This window comes from Ursus americanus, chromosome 1 (assembly GCF_024610735.1).
Source record: "Ursus americanus isolate L20-20 chromosome 1, mUrsAme1.1.p, whole genome shotgun sequence".
NCBI lineage: Eukaryota > Metazoa > Chordata > Mammalia > Carnivora > Ursidae > Ursus > Ursus americanus.
Genome location: NC_142127.1, coordinates 103,409,554 through 103,424,644, shown reverse-complemented (window position 1 = coordinate 103,424,644; position 15,091 = coordinate 103,409,554). Strand labels below are relative to the sequence as shown.

Genomic DNA, 15,091 nt, shown 5'->3' with positions numbered 1-15,091 from the left:
AGTGGGGGTGACTTACCAACGTACTTACCCTCCCTCTGGGCCTCAGTTTCTTCTTCTGTAAGAGCAGGATGATGCTACCTGTTTCACAGAGCTATTAGAAGGGCTTCAAGAGAGATTACAGGTAAAGGACCTATCTGGAGCTTGGGGTAGGATAGACCTTCAAGAAATCATGGCCAACATTGGTCCTCTTGGGAAATTAGAGTGCACGGTGGCAATAACTGAATCGTGACAAAGTATGATAACTTTTCTTTGTGATGAAACACAATATATTCCAAAATAAGTTGTTGCATAAAATACACCTGCCACCAGTTTCCAAATATGGAACTCGCTTGGCCTTTGTATGGAACAGTCCACGGGCTCTGAGTCTAACCCACAGCCACCTCAGAGAGCTGCGGGGGAGATTCTGAAGATCCCAAAGGCAGCAGGTGCTGCCCTCACACCACCCGCACGATATGTGTTGCACCAGAAAAAAGTTCACAAACCAAGAAAGGCAGTGACTTGGTGCAGGGGTGCGTGAAGGGCGGTAGGCTGAGCAAGGAGGTCAGAGCTTGAGGGAGGACACCGTTTTCTAGTAAATGGGATTTTACAGTCTAGTTACTTGGGAACTTTTAGTTTGATGTGAAGTTGTGATTGTTGTGATTCTGCTTTAGTCTTGTCCCGGGTCCCCAGATCATCAGAAATTACATGACGGAAAGTATTCCCTTCCTTACCTCCCTTTGTCGCCTGATCCCAGGATTTCCTTACCCACACCCTAGGGCAGGGTGTTCGTCCTTGTCTGTGGTAGGTTAGGGCCCGTTACACAGTCTGTTAATGGCAGCAAGCAGAGTAGCTAAGGCCTGGAACGCTGGAGCCGGCCTCCCTGCGTTCAGATCCTGGTTCTGCCGTTTCCTAGCTGGGGGAATTTGGGTGCAAACTTGACTTCTGGGTGCCACGATTTCCACATATGCGAAGTGGAAATGGTCACAACACCTCTCGTAGATGTGTTAATTCCTAAAGAAATCTCTATCTGTAAAGCATTTAAAATAGTGTCTGACGCTTTGCACGGTGAGCACTGGGTCAGTGTTAGTTGTTACTTTTCTTCAAATGGTTTAATATCATGGGTTTAGATGTTCACAACATTCATGACTCAGAAATGCTTACTAATTGCCAATTTTTTTTAACCTATTTAAGTTAGCTAAGACCAAAAGGGTTAACGTCACCATGTTGGCAAAGGATGGAAAGACAGGCTCTGTCCTACACTGTTGGGGGGGAGAGTAAATCCTGTAACATCTTTGCAGGGCAGGTCAGCAATATCCATCGAAATTACAAATGCATGGTTTCTAAAAGTATGATCTATAGTACCCGAAAAAAAAAATTTCTTTTTTTCAGATCGAATAGGTTAAGCCAGAAGAAACCTATCAGTGGGGAGAGACAGCCACCCATAGAGGGTAAGAGCAGAGATCCCAGAAATAGACCCTCGGGCCAAAACCCCAGTCCACCCGGCATGGCCGTGTGACTCTGGGCAAACGCCTTGACCCTCCAGTACTTCATACAAAATGAAGATAATAGTACCACTTACTCATAAGGTTATTAGGAGGAATACATTAGTTAATATTTGTAAGTCACTTAAAATCATGCCTCATGACCTAGAAGTGCCATCATCCAAGTGTGTATTTAAAAAGATATTTCAAGAGAGTAAGGTACAAAAGCAACAGATGAAGCTTCTATCACTAATCAATTATAAACTCAACTTGACCATTCTGGCCCCACTCCTAATTTAACAAATCTTAAAATCACTAGACAATTTTTAGAAGTTAGGCTTGAGGGCTAAAAAAAATTGTGTTATTTAATAGTTTTGCACCCACTAAAATTGTGGCATCCTAAAATAAGGACCTACCATAACCACTAGGAGCAGAGGGCCCAAGAAAACTGTTGGCTGTGGCTTTGCATAGTGTTTTCCCACTTCTCCTGCTGGCTTCATCTTTATAAGTAGGTATATTTGTATAAACGCAGACACACAAAGATAGATGTGTTACTCTAAATGAAATGATGGAACAAAATGGCTGATTTTCGTAAACTAAGGACCACCACTCGCCATCTTGAAACGGACCGACTGAAGAGCAGCCCCCCTCCGCAGCGTGAGGCGTTCGTTCCGTGGGCAAAATCACAGCCAGAAGCGTGTGGCGGGAGTGGGGAGCCGGCGGAGGCGCCTCCACACGCTTCCTAATGAGCCCCAGCTCACGCTGTGGTCAGGAGGCGCGGGGACTAATTAATCTCTGTGTTGGCGACAGCACGAGATTTCACAGGATGGTCAACTGCTTGGGATAGATGCTTTCCCGAACCCTCCCTGCTCCAACTTTGCCTTCAGTGGCAGCAGAGCACCACGAGGAAGCAAAACCCCCAAGACAAGGAGCTTCTGGAGAAAGTTGCCAGCATTGAATGCCTCATCTGCAAGTGTATTTGTGACTGATAAACCGAGCAGATTTTCACGTGGGCAAATGTCCATTTTATCTGACTAATTTGAACAAGGATTTTTAAAGACAAAGCCCATCAAACATTAGATAAGCATTTTAAGTTAATGGACCATGGAGTCCTATTTCCCCACAAACCCGGGAAGCATCATCAGATGTCCTATTTTTACAGCAACATCAATTATTAATATGTATATTTTTGCTGACAGAGGACCTTGCTATAAACGTAGGTTTCGCTATCCCGTTCCGGGTCATTAACTGTGGAAAGCTTGTAAATATAATGGTTTATTCACATGGGAAGCCTTCATTAAGATGCATTATTCTACAGCTGATATATTTCAATATATAGTGTATTATCATGTTCTCTATTTCCCTTTAATATTCGTAATTTATTTTTAAATGAGTTGCTGTTTATGCGGTGAGTTAACAAATTTGAATTCCGTATGACCAGAGTTGCTAACGAGGAAAAGATGTTTTAGCCCAAAGGAAAAGCTGCTCATTAACATAGGACCTAAATATATTATAACCTTTAAATTCAAAAGCAACTAGAGAAAGAAGCTACAAATGACCCCAAATGTATTTTTGTCAGAGAAAGTCTATATCAAGAACCATGCATGAATACACACATATTAACGGCACAGCATGGTGTAATAGGAGAAACACAGAACGGAAACAATCGGGAAACCTTACTGCCAGCCTCTTCATTAATGTAGAACGACTTGGGAGAGCCACTTAGGTACGACCCTCAGTGTCCCCATCTGTTCAATGGGATAGTCACATCCTCATTTCTCCTCCAAAATGGATGTGAACATCAGTAAGGAAATGTAGAGGAAGAAGGCAGAGGACAGAGCTCTATGCCGCTGGGGTTGTTAAAAAAAAATCCGGTGAGGTCTGAGAGATTCCTCTGCTCCGCTCGAAGATCATGGAAGTGCTAGGAAGTTGGTGGAACACTCGTCGTGTTATAGAGCTATTGCTAAGACCCAAATCAGAGTCACCTACTCATTGCTTCATTTTTAGGGGAGAAAAGGGGGAAACATCAGCTACAATATAGTTTATATGTATACATCTGTGAAAGAAATCTGCTGTAAATTACCAGAAGAACAATGCAGTTGGGGGTAAGGCAATACCATCTGATTGGTAGATAAGAGTAGAGAATCAGCCATTAATGCAAGACTTCAGCACAATTTTGCACATTCATCACAAAGAGATCTGGGTCATTTGTAGTAGCGATCTATTTTAACATCTTCACGAAAACAGTGAACTTTAAAATAGAGATACAACAATAGATCAGATAAAAATTTCTCCGAGAGTTATAAACTCCCACTTCGTACATTTGAAATGTAAACACTAGGAATAAAAAAATATCACCTGAAAGATATAAGAATTGGATACTTTTTTAAATGATCAAATAAAGGAAATTTCTATTTTGGCACAAGATACATAATATAGTCATGCCTTGAGCACCTGCATAGAGAGGGAATTGAGATCATTTGTTGTGAACATTGTTCTTTAAAGTGATCCTATAATTTTCATTCTAGATTCACTTTTAAATTGGTTTTAGTGGAGCGTCTCGGTGGCTTAGTCATTAAGCGTCTGCCTTCGGCTCAGGTCATGATCCTGGGGTCCTGGGATCAAGCCCCACATCGGGGCTCCCTGCTCATCAGGGAGCCTGTTTCTCCCTCTCCAGCTCCCTGTGCTTGTGTTCCCTCTCTCGCTATCCCTATCAGTCAAATAAATAAATAAAATCTTTAATAAATAAATAAAGTGGTTTTAGCATTTTTTCCTACCATAAAAGTTGGATGTTTCATTATACTAAACTCAGACAATTGGATTAGTTCTTTAGACTTTCTAATGCATATTTTTAAAGTATTATGTGTATAATATTTTTCATCTTTTTCACGGACTTTGTGTTGTTAAGTGAGTGCTGTATTCTAATGGCAGCTCGATTGTGGTTCCTAGTTGAGAAGTCGTCTCAGAGGGTCACGCGTATCTCTTGGAGCTTGTGTGGGGATGTGGGTACCTGCACACTTATTATCTGTTTCAACCATTTTGAATTTATTTTAGTATGTGGCATCAATTGAGTCTTTAAGAATATATTTTTTTCAACTAATTGATTTAAATTTATAACTTTGTTAATGTCCTTTGTAAGTATGGCAAAAATTCGTCCTACACTTGAATTTTGTCCTGTATCTGTCTCGAAGCTCTTGAGATGAACTTTGATGTTTTTCTCTTATCCCTGAAATTTTCCTTGTACGGTAATTCCTAGCACTCCTGGGTTCATGCGCTTAGACGTGGGTGCACCTGACGTTATGGTGACAGTCGCCATAACAACCGCAGTAAACGCACCGAGGGGTGACTCAGTGCCAGGCTCTGAAGCAAGGCCTCACATAGACGGTTCCATTCAGTCTTTACAGTCTCAATTTGTACTCACGGAAGAGGAGGACACTGAGCCACAACTGTGTCCATGCTTTTTACAAAATCACAGAGGCAGCGGATGGCTGAGCCTCAGCTCGCACCCAGGCTTCTGTCCCAACCCCAGAGCGTGGCTTTGGCTCCGATAAACCAGGGGTTATTTCCTGCCTCTGCCATTTGCCGGCTCTGTGAATTTGGGAAAGCTAATTAGCCTCTCTGGTTCATTTCTTTATATTCTACAAATGCCTGCCTGGCCGGATTATTGTAAGGGTTGAGGATTACTTCTTTTTTTTAATAATATGATATAATATAATATAATATAATATAATATATAATTAATATAATAATATTTTTATAAAAAACGGTTCAGTTAGCCACTGTGTAGCACATCATTAGTTTTTGATGCAGTTTTCAGTGATTCATTAGTCAAGTATAACACCCAGTGCTCATCACAACACGTACTCTCCTTAATACCCATCACCCTGTTACCCCCTCCCCCCACCTCCCTCCCCTCTGAAACCCTCAGTTTGTTTCTCGGGGTCCATAGTCTCTCATGGTTCTTCTCCCTCTCTGATTTCTCCCCCTTCAATTTTCTCTCCCTTCCCCAATGGTCTTCCATGCTATTCCTTATATTCCACATATAACACTGAAACCATATGATAATTGTCTTCTCTGCTTGACTTATAACCATATGATAATAGTCTTTATCTGCTTGACTTATTTCACTTAACATAATCTCCTCCAGTTCCATCCATGTTGATGCAAATGGTGGGTATTCATCCTTTCTGATGGCTGAGTAATATTCCATTGTGTATGTGGACCACATCTTCTTTATCCATTTGTCTATTGAAGGACATCTCAGCTCCTTCCACAGTTTGGCTATTGTGGACAATGCTGCTATGAACACTGGGGTACATGTGCCCCTTCTTTTCACTATGTCTGTATCTTTGGGGTAAATACCCAGTAGTGCAATTGCTGGGTCGTAGGGTAGCTCTATTTTTAACATCTTGAGGAACCTCCATACTGTTTTCCAGAGTGTCTGCACCAGCTTGCATTCCCACCAACAGTGTAAGAGGGTTCCCCTTTCTCCACATCCTCGCCAACATTTGTCGTTTCCTGCCTTGATAATTTTTGCCATTCTAACTGGTGTAAGGTGGTGTCTCAATGTGGTTTTGATTTGTATTTCCCTGATGCCGGGTGATGTGAGGGCTTTCTTCTGTGAGTGTGCACTCATCCTCCTCCTCCCTGCTTTCCCTCTCCCTCTCCCCCTTCTTTGTCACTCTCTGCCACAACTATTCACATTGTGCTTGAAGTGTGAAAGCAGCCACAGACAACATGTAAATGAATGGGCTTGGCCGTGATCCAGTGTAACTATTTATGAAAACATGCATGTGGGTCGGGTTTGACCTGTGGGCTACACGTTACCAAACCCTACCCTGGGTGATTATCAGAATCACCTGAAGATTTTCCAAAACTACTAGTTCCTTCCTGCTTCCTCACCCCCAGGATGAAACTGGGGATCTGTTTTTTTAAGCTCTCCAGAATTTTGAGGGAAAAAAAGAAGACTTGGAAAAAAATTACTCACCAGTGTATGTGAGGATATGTTGTATCTAAAAAAAAATTTCCCCAAACAAAATGACTACTGAAGACAAGAAGGGAGCAAGTACAAAATAAGAAAGCATTCTGGGAAAATAAAAAGCATGCCCCCAGAGGCAAAACCCCCCTAAAATGTTAAATAAATGCAAATAATAAATCGGCATAACTGAAAACGAAATCAGTTCTGGAAGATAACGTTCAAGAACCCCCATAACACAGTGCAAACAGATCAAGGGGAGATGGAACATCTAAGAGAAAAGTCAGAGTTGCGGAAGATTCGTCTGGTGGCCTGCGTTGTATCTAATATTTGCTGCAGAGAGAGAAATGGGGGAAAAGGAAAGAACAGAAGGGAAATTCTCAGAGTTGAAGACATAATTTTTTATATTGAATGGACCCGCCAAAGGGAGAATTTGGTGAGTGAAGACCTGCCCACACCCAGACGCATTTCAATAAACGTTCAGAGCTCTGAGTGTAAAGCAGGAGGGAGAAGAGCTTATCCAAAAGGAACAGCTGTCCAACAAGCCAGTCACTGGGGGCTCTGCTTGCCAGAAGTCTCCTCCGGGGGGAAGCTGCCACACTGCCGTTCAGGTGGGAGGAGCCCAAGGAAACACCTCAGAAGGGCAAGTACTTAGCAGTTTCACGGCTACACGTATCCACTCTGAAGGTTACGCTCACAGGCATGCTTCAGCAAAATGAAAACTGAACGCAAGAAAGATGAAGAGTAAACAAAAACCTCAGAACAACTGAGGGTTACATTTAAATAGCATTTGCTAACTTCCATGGTGTAAATATTCCCATCGTAGCCCATTCCAGCTACTAACCAGAATAACACAGTCGGGAAGGTGAGCATTCTGGCACACCATTATACAGTATTTTCACCATAGAGCTACAACAGTCATCGATAACGCCAAGAACGTAGGTGATATAGTAATACCCAGCAAAATAATTAGGAAGTGATGAGTTTTGAGTATTGAGAACTTCGTAATATAACTGGCTTCATGGTAAGTTTCTACAATTTAGTATTTTAGAATGGCTGTATTTAACAACCAGCTTGCAAAATTCTAGAAAATGTGTCAGTTGGCTCTCATGAGCTATCGTGGGCTGGCTCCCGCACTCCAGTGAATATGCCCTTTATTTGCTGAATGGCCTGGGCTGACTTTGAACTGTTTGGAGCTCAGATCCTTCATCTGTGAAGGAAGCAGTCCTTCAGCTTGCAGAGGTAGGATTCCACGCACCTCTGCCTCGTATATGTTTTCCTTCTCCAAGTCCCTTTTAGTTCGACATTTCCATCCAAACCCATGATGTAAGGTCTAGGTTATCCGACATTGTTCGCTACTATGTCGTACATTACTCTTCTCTTACCAACTCCATTTATTTAGAGATTCTAGAGAACAGGAATTTGTCTCAATCATTAGGGTTTTGTTTGTTTTGTTGTTTTTTTTTTAAGTAGGCCCTCCACCCACTGTGGGGCTTGAACTCGCGGCCCTGAGATCAGAAGTCACATGCTAGGGGCGCCTGGGTGGCACAGCGGTTAAGCATCTGCCTTCGGCTCAGGGCGTGATCCCGGCGTTGTGGGATCGAGCCCCACATCAGGCTCCTCTGCTATGAGACTGCTTCTTCCTCTCCCACTCCCCCTGCTTGTGTTCCCTCTCTCGCTGGCTGTCTCTATCTCTGTCAAATGAATAAATAAAATCTTAAAAAAAAAAAAAGAAAAGAAGAAGTCACATGCTAGACCAACGTAGCCAGCGAGGTGCCCCTCAAAGTGGCGCAACCCCCATAGATGATAGATGACATAGACCAGTGCTGAGTGTTTGGTGCTTAATAGCCAGACTTCTGTTGACTTGATATACAGCAGATTTTGAAGTAGAACATTCTAACAAAAAGATGTAATATCAGGGTGAATGTCTGGAGTCAGTTGAGAATTTCCTACTTGGGAGAACTTTAACAATAGAACAGATGTTTGCAGAGTTGATTTGGGGATAGTTTTTCTTGAAATCAGAGCACCCGAGCTTTTCATCTGTCTTTCTTCAAGTACTTTCTTCCTCTATATTCTTTGTTCTCCCATGAACCAAGAAGATTTGAAAACACTTTCTGGAGTTTGTATGTTTTTAAGGGTCCTTGACTATGCCTTTTCAAGCTAACTCCCGCCCCCCAGATTCCGGGAAATGGTAGGCAGTGATCCCCGTCTTTCCTCCCCATAGTGGTGAATCACTTATTCAGATTTTCCTGCCAGAGTGTTTTGTTCCGTATTTATTTGTCGTCGGCCTTGACAAGACGGCATCAAAGATAGTCACGTACTGTATTACCGTCTGACGCCCTTCACCAGCACAACGATCTTTACGATCTCAAACCGTTTTGCTTGTGTTTTCAGAAGCCACCTCCTCTGTTTAATGAAGTTAGTGCTACAATAATCCAGGCTGAAAAGGTGAGCTCCCTGAGGAATGAGGTGCAGATAAAGCATGAGGAGAACTACAAAGAAGCCTTGGTTACAATCAAGGAGGACCTGAAATTAATAGAAGGTCCAGACGTCAAGGAGAACCTTCAAGACCAGATCCGGCATTGGTTCATCGAATGCAGGTAAACGCGAGCCGTACAGAGCTCTATCCTGACAGTCTCTTCTGTAGGGGTTGAGGCCCTAGGACGTTTTCAAGCACAGAAGCACATCCATATAGGTTCATGGGGATTTGGGCTTCACTTTAGAAGAGTGAAATGTCAGGACTAAGAATTCAGTAACTAATTTATTTTTTTAAATGAGATTGCTTTTTGTGCTGGTGTTTGCTTTTTTAAAATAAGGTCCATATAAAGGGGTGCCTGGGTAGCTTAGTCGGTTAAACATCTGACTCTTGATTTCGGCTCAGGTCATGATCATGGGGTTGTGGGATGGAGCTCCATGTCGGGATTCGCACTAGGCATGGAGCCTGCTTAAGATTCCCTCTCTCCCTTTCCCCTGTCCCTCCCACCCCCACTTGTGTGCGCTCTCTCTCTCTTTCTAAAAATAAAATAAAATAGTAAGTATATAACATTGAAAATATACTTTTAAATAAATAAGGTCCATATAATGCTCCTATGATCACATGGAATTGAATGTCATGGGTAGATTTCATGGGCCAGGTCTGTCTGGAAGCCAAGGGGTCCAGGCACAAGCAGGTCCTGCTGCTCTCCCCTCTGGGGTCTGGCCAGCCTCTCTACTTGTGTGAGCCTCCCTCGAGATTCTCAATCACAGTTCTGCTCTGTCAGAATTCTCTGAGATGGCTGCTTAATCTGTGACCTGACATGGAGGCCCTGGGCCTCCTTGAAATGATGAGTGGGTAGCAATTCTGGGGACAAGGCCCCAGGCCTTCCTGCATGAAGTGTCTTCTTTAATGCTCCTGAGTGAAATGGTAAATGATTTAAAGCTTGCTCCCAAAAGAGCGTTGTTGAAAGGTATTCGTTTTTAGAGAAGCACACACAGTAGCTCACACACTTGTGGAACACAGAAGTTTCCACACAGCGAAACAAAAGCTTGGCAGAAAACCTAGTTAGAGCAGTTTTAAAATCTGCTTTATAGGTTGCTGCCTATGTATGTATGGAGAACATAGGCAGCAACCTATACGACATCGGCCAAAGCAACCTTTTTCATGACACATCTCCAAAGGCAAGAGAAACAAAAGATAAAATGAACTTGTGGGACTTCATCAAGATAAAAACCTTCTGCACAACCAACGAAACAGTCAAAAAAACTAAGAGGCAGCCCACGGAATGGGAGAATATATTTGCAAATGACACTACAGATAAAAGACTGGTATCCAAGATCTACAAAGAACTTCTCAAACTCAATACACGAGAAACAAATAAGCAAATCAAAAAATGGGCAGAAGATATGAACAGACACTTTTCCAATGAAGACATACAAATGGCTAACAGACACATGAAAAAATGTTCAAAATCATTAGCCATCAGGGAAGTTCAAATCAAAACCACACTAAGATACCACCTTACACCAGTTAGAATGGCAAAAATTGACAAGGCAAGAAACAACAATTGTTGGAGAAGATGTGGAGAAAGGGGATCCCTCCTACATTGTTGGTGGGAATGCAAGTTGGTACAGCCACTCTGGAAAAGAGTGTGGAGGTCCCTTAAAAAGTTAAAAATTGAGCTACCCTATGACCCAGCCATTGCACTACTGGGTATTTACCCCAAAGATACAGACGTAGTGAAGAGAAGGGCCATATGCACCCCAATGTTCATAGCAGCATTGTCCACAATAGCCAAAGCGTGGAAGGAATGGAGATGCCCTTCAACAGATGACTGGATTAAGAAGATGTGGTCCATATATACAATGGAATATTACTCAGCTATCAGAAAGAACGAATTTTCAACATTTGCTGCAACATGGACAGGTCTGGAGGAGATAATGCTAAGTGAAATAAGTCAAGCAGAGAAAGACAATTATCAAATGATTTCTTTCATCTATGGAACATAAGAACTAGGAAGATTGGTAGGGGAAGAAAGGGATAAAGAAAGGGGGGGTAATCAGAAGGGGAATGAAGCATGAGAGACTATGGACTCTGAGAAACAAACTGAGGGCCTCAGAGGGGAGGGGGGTGGGGGAATGGGATAGACCGGTGATGGGTAGTAAGGAGGGCACATATTGCATGGTGCACTGGGTGTTATACGCAACTAATGAATCATCGAACTTTACATCGGAAACCAGGGATGTACTGTATGGTGACTAACATAATATAATAAAAAAACATTTTTAAAAATCTGCTTTATTTCAAGAGGGGGAGAAAACGAGGGCAGATTGTAGCAATCGGTCCCAGGAGCCGTGGAGGGCAGATTGGCCATCCGTTTCCTTTAATGGGCACTGTGCCACATCCCATTGGGTTCAGAGATGTTCAGACACCCACTTCGGTTAGCTCATCAGAACCAGAGAATTTAACTGTCAGCAACAGAAAATCAGACTTCGTCTCAAAAAAATGACATTAAAAGATATCCATATCCATGGTAAGCAGCCTCTGAGATGACCTCACCTTTTGCTCCTCATAATGTCCTCCCCTTGAATGTGCTCTAGACCTGAAAGTTTCCTTCTGCAGGAAAATCAGTGGCAGAAGTGATGGCATGTCACTGCCTTCTTGCCTGCCTCTCTTGCCCTCTCTCTTGCTCTGTGCCTCGCTGCTCTGAGAAAAGTCAGCTGCCGTGTGGTGAGCTGGCCAGGGAAGAGGTCTGTGAGGGAAGGAACTGAGGGCCTCACTCTAGCAGCCTGGGAAGAACTAACTTCTGCTCACAGCCATGTGACGACCTTGGACATGGATTCTCCCCCAGGTGAGCCTTCGGCTGAGACCACAGCCCTGGCTGACACTTGGTTTGCAGTCTGGTGGGAGACCTTGAGGCAGGGATACCCTACACAGCCACATCCGGTCCCTTCCCATGGAAACAGTGACCACATAAACATTAGTTGTTTCCATCACTGAGTTCTGATGTTATGCAGCAATAGGTATCAAATACGTATCAGTTACTTTTACAACGATTTAGAGACATTTCAGCACCATAAATCCTCTTGTGGTAACTTTGTATGGGATCCCAATACGGTTTCCTCAATAACACTCAAGTTTTATAACAAACTTTATTTGATATAGCTTTTTTGATTAATTGCTTTTGATTGGGGAGTTCTGTCCTTCATTGTACAAATACAATTTTTAAATACTGATGGTTTTTAAAAATTCAAAATTGGTTAAATTGGTGAGATTTTCTTCTGATATCTTATTTGTTAAGGATATGTTACAGCAAACCCGGACATTTTCAATGACAAGATATTTAAGTGAAAAGTTAGAGATTGTCTTAATTTTGTGCCAGTAATGATCATAAAGAGGTGACTAAAGCTATTAACAGAGAGGGAGGCATGTATGTGCACATCCATCCTCCTTTCTCCATCATGTTCCTTCTTCTCCCCACTCTGGAGGTGGTCTCCTGGCTTTAGAGCATCAGAACTTACCAAACTGTACACTTTATGTGTCTATATATATCAATTATCCATCGATAAAGCTGCTAACAGCATTGTATCAGCAAAGATATCAGTGTTTTTAGCTCTTAAAAATAGCACGTTTTTCTGTCATCCAGATATCAAACCCAGTCTTCCCCTCACTAACCTTGTCCTCGGACTGCCCGCTCTCCTGCTCACGATCTAAGAAAAACTTAGCTCTGCCCATTGCAGGTAACTTAGTGTCTTCTGGTTTGTAATAGTGTCTTTGAGGTGAGCTGTCTGTTTCGAGTATATTTGTAGTTGATTCCAATGCCTATCAAGAATGTTGTACCACTTCTTCCCCTTACGACCTCTGATGACAAAGAGAAGTTAAACCCTCATGCCGACCGTTGAGGGCTGGACAGAGAGTGAATGACAACATCTGGGTGCACACTGTTGTCCGTGCCTGGCCAGGTCCCGCAAGCGTGCAGTGTAGTGATCTGGTCCAACGTGGAGTGGCCAGCCCACTTGGTCCTTGGGGGGCTTCCTTCTGCTGCCTGTGATTTCCGTCACATGCCCCAATCACCGGGCCCCTGCAATCCTGGCCTCTTGTTTCTGAGCGCATCTTCGCTGGGATGCCGGTTCCCTCGAGAACCCCAAGTCCCCCAGGAGCACAGCCTCAAGGGCATGGGTGGGCTCGTTCCGACCCTCATCCACCAAGTCCCCTCCTCCCCACGGCCATCCGACCCCCTCTACCCCCATCCAACAAACTGCACACACGGGAAGACAAGCACGACCCAGATGTTCCTAGATTCTCTGCAGCCACTCTGGGGGTTCAGCTGGGATCTCAGCATTCACCCCCTCCTTCTTCAAGACGCCTAGAGAGTGAGGTTAAGGACTCAGGCGGTGTCCCCACTCACCCACCTTCTCTTGCTTCCTCCCACCCACCTCTGCCTCACCAACTTCTTGTTCAAGTGGAGACTCTTTAGGAAACCCTCCCTGAGGAGTCCCCCTCCAGAATTCCTCCCTGTCTCCTGCTTGAGTTCTGACTAGCCCCGCGCCCACCACTCCTGCCCCTGGAAGTTTGCATAATGATTAAGAACACAGGCTGGAGATCGCCGTGTAGCCGTGGACGGGTCATGTGGCTTCTCTGTGGGTCAGTTTCCCCATCTGTGCTATGAGGACAAGAGTAACACATACTCCATGGGGTTGTTAAGAAACAGGGCACTGAGACCTGTACGCCAGGCCGTTACCGTTTCTACGGTGCTGTGGCCACCTGCTCACTCACGTGCCCCTCCCACAGCCACGGGGCAGACCCAGGGGCCGAGCCTGGTGCTGAGAAGGGGGTGGCGTGTGAATTCCACATGTAAGCCACAACGCTGCCACCTTCCGCTCTTATCCAATTACATAATCGTGTCCAGAGGAAATACACTTGGGGTGATTTTGTGCAATCGTGGAAATTAAGGTAGAAGGGAATAGTTTCAAAAGAATGGAGTCTTCTGATGAAATCACATAGGTTTATAATAAAATTCATTCTTATAGTGAGAATGATATGCCCTGTGTTCCCTACCCTCAGTTACCAGGCCCATCCCTTCCCTTCTCTCAGGACTGAGGAGAACAGGTTTCCACAAATATGTTTTCTATAAATGAAATGATGCTTTACGTTTTATTTATTTTTGTATAATTCTTTTTTTAAAAAAGATTTTATTTATGTATTTGAAAGAGAGAGAATTAGAGCACAAGAAGGGGGAGGGTCAGAGGGAGAAGCAGACCCCCTGCTTGGGAGCAGGGAGCCCGATGCAGGACTCAATCGTAGGACTCCAGGATCATGACCTGAGCTGAAGGCAGTCACTTAACCAGCTGAGCCACCCAGGCACCCCAATGATTTACGTTTTAAAGTCCAATTTACTGTTAGGCAACAAAACCAAGTTGAAAGCACTGTGTACAATTAAAACCCCGAATAAGCTGAAATCTATAAAGTATACCTTCATACACACATATATTCATACACATATTTAACTTATTAAGTATATGTTTGTATATGCATGGAAAATTTCTGGAACGATAACACTGGAAACTGTTAGCATGGCTACGTCTGGGGACTAGCGTGGTAATATGACTTTTTATTTTATATTCTGTGCTATTGGAAGTATTTCTTAACAAGTATTATTTAAGCTTCTTTAAAAATATATTAGAAAGCAAAGAAAGAGAGCAATCAATTTGGGATAATCCAAAATAATTTAAAATTTTAAAACCCTAATTTTCAGAAAGTAGGTTAATGCAATGGTGGCATAATACTCCTGGAAATCATCCTTTGATCAAAGAATAGGGAGACATGAGGCTGGCAGTAAATGTGAGTTGTCTTCCAGAAGGTTCACAGGAGACCCTGGTGGGCCTTGGTGTCACCCTAGGAGGGGCCCCTTCCATTGTGCCAGGGGTTGTGGGCTCCTCTGGAGACGCAGCCCTCGCTGGCCGGTAACCTTGAGAACACTTCCTCCCAATGTCACTGGACTGACATTTTGGAGGCCAAGTTAGAGTAGCTCCCACGGGTACGCTGGACATCATTCGCAAAGACACAAAGATTCCTCTTTTTTTAAGAACGTAAGGTCAAGGGCACATTTATTTTCATAATTGGATTACATTTATCTGATTGACTTTGATAAAAATCCTCTTCCTTGCTTTTTTAAATCAA

General features: G+C 43.4%; 1 protein-coding gene across 1 annotated transcript in view; it reads left to right on the top strand.

The window, feature by feature from the left end:
* Positions 1 to 15,091, top strand: part of DRC11 (dynein regulatory complex subunit 11) — a 146,810-nt gene that overhangs the window by 26,148 nt on the left and 105,571 nt on the right. Inside the window, exon 6 of the mRNA XM_045794047.2 lies at positions 8,830 to 9,035. Coding sequence (XP_045650003.2) covers positions 8,830 to 9,035 — 206 coding nt within the window. The remainder of the gene's footprint in view (positions 1 to 8,829; positions 9,036 to 15,091) is intronic.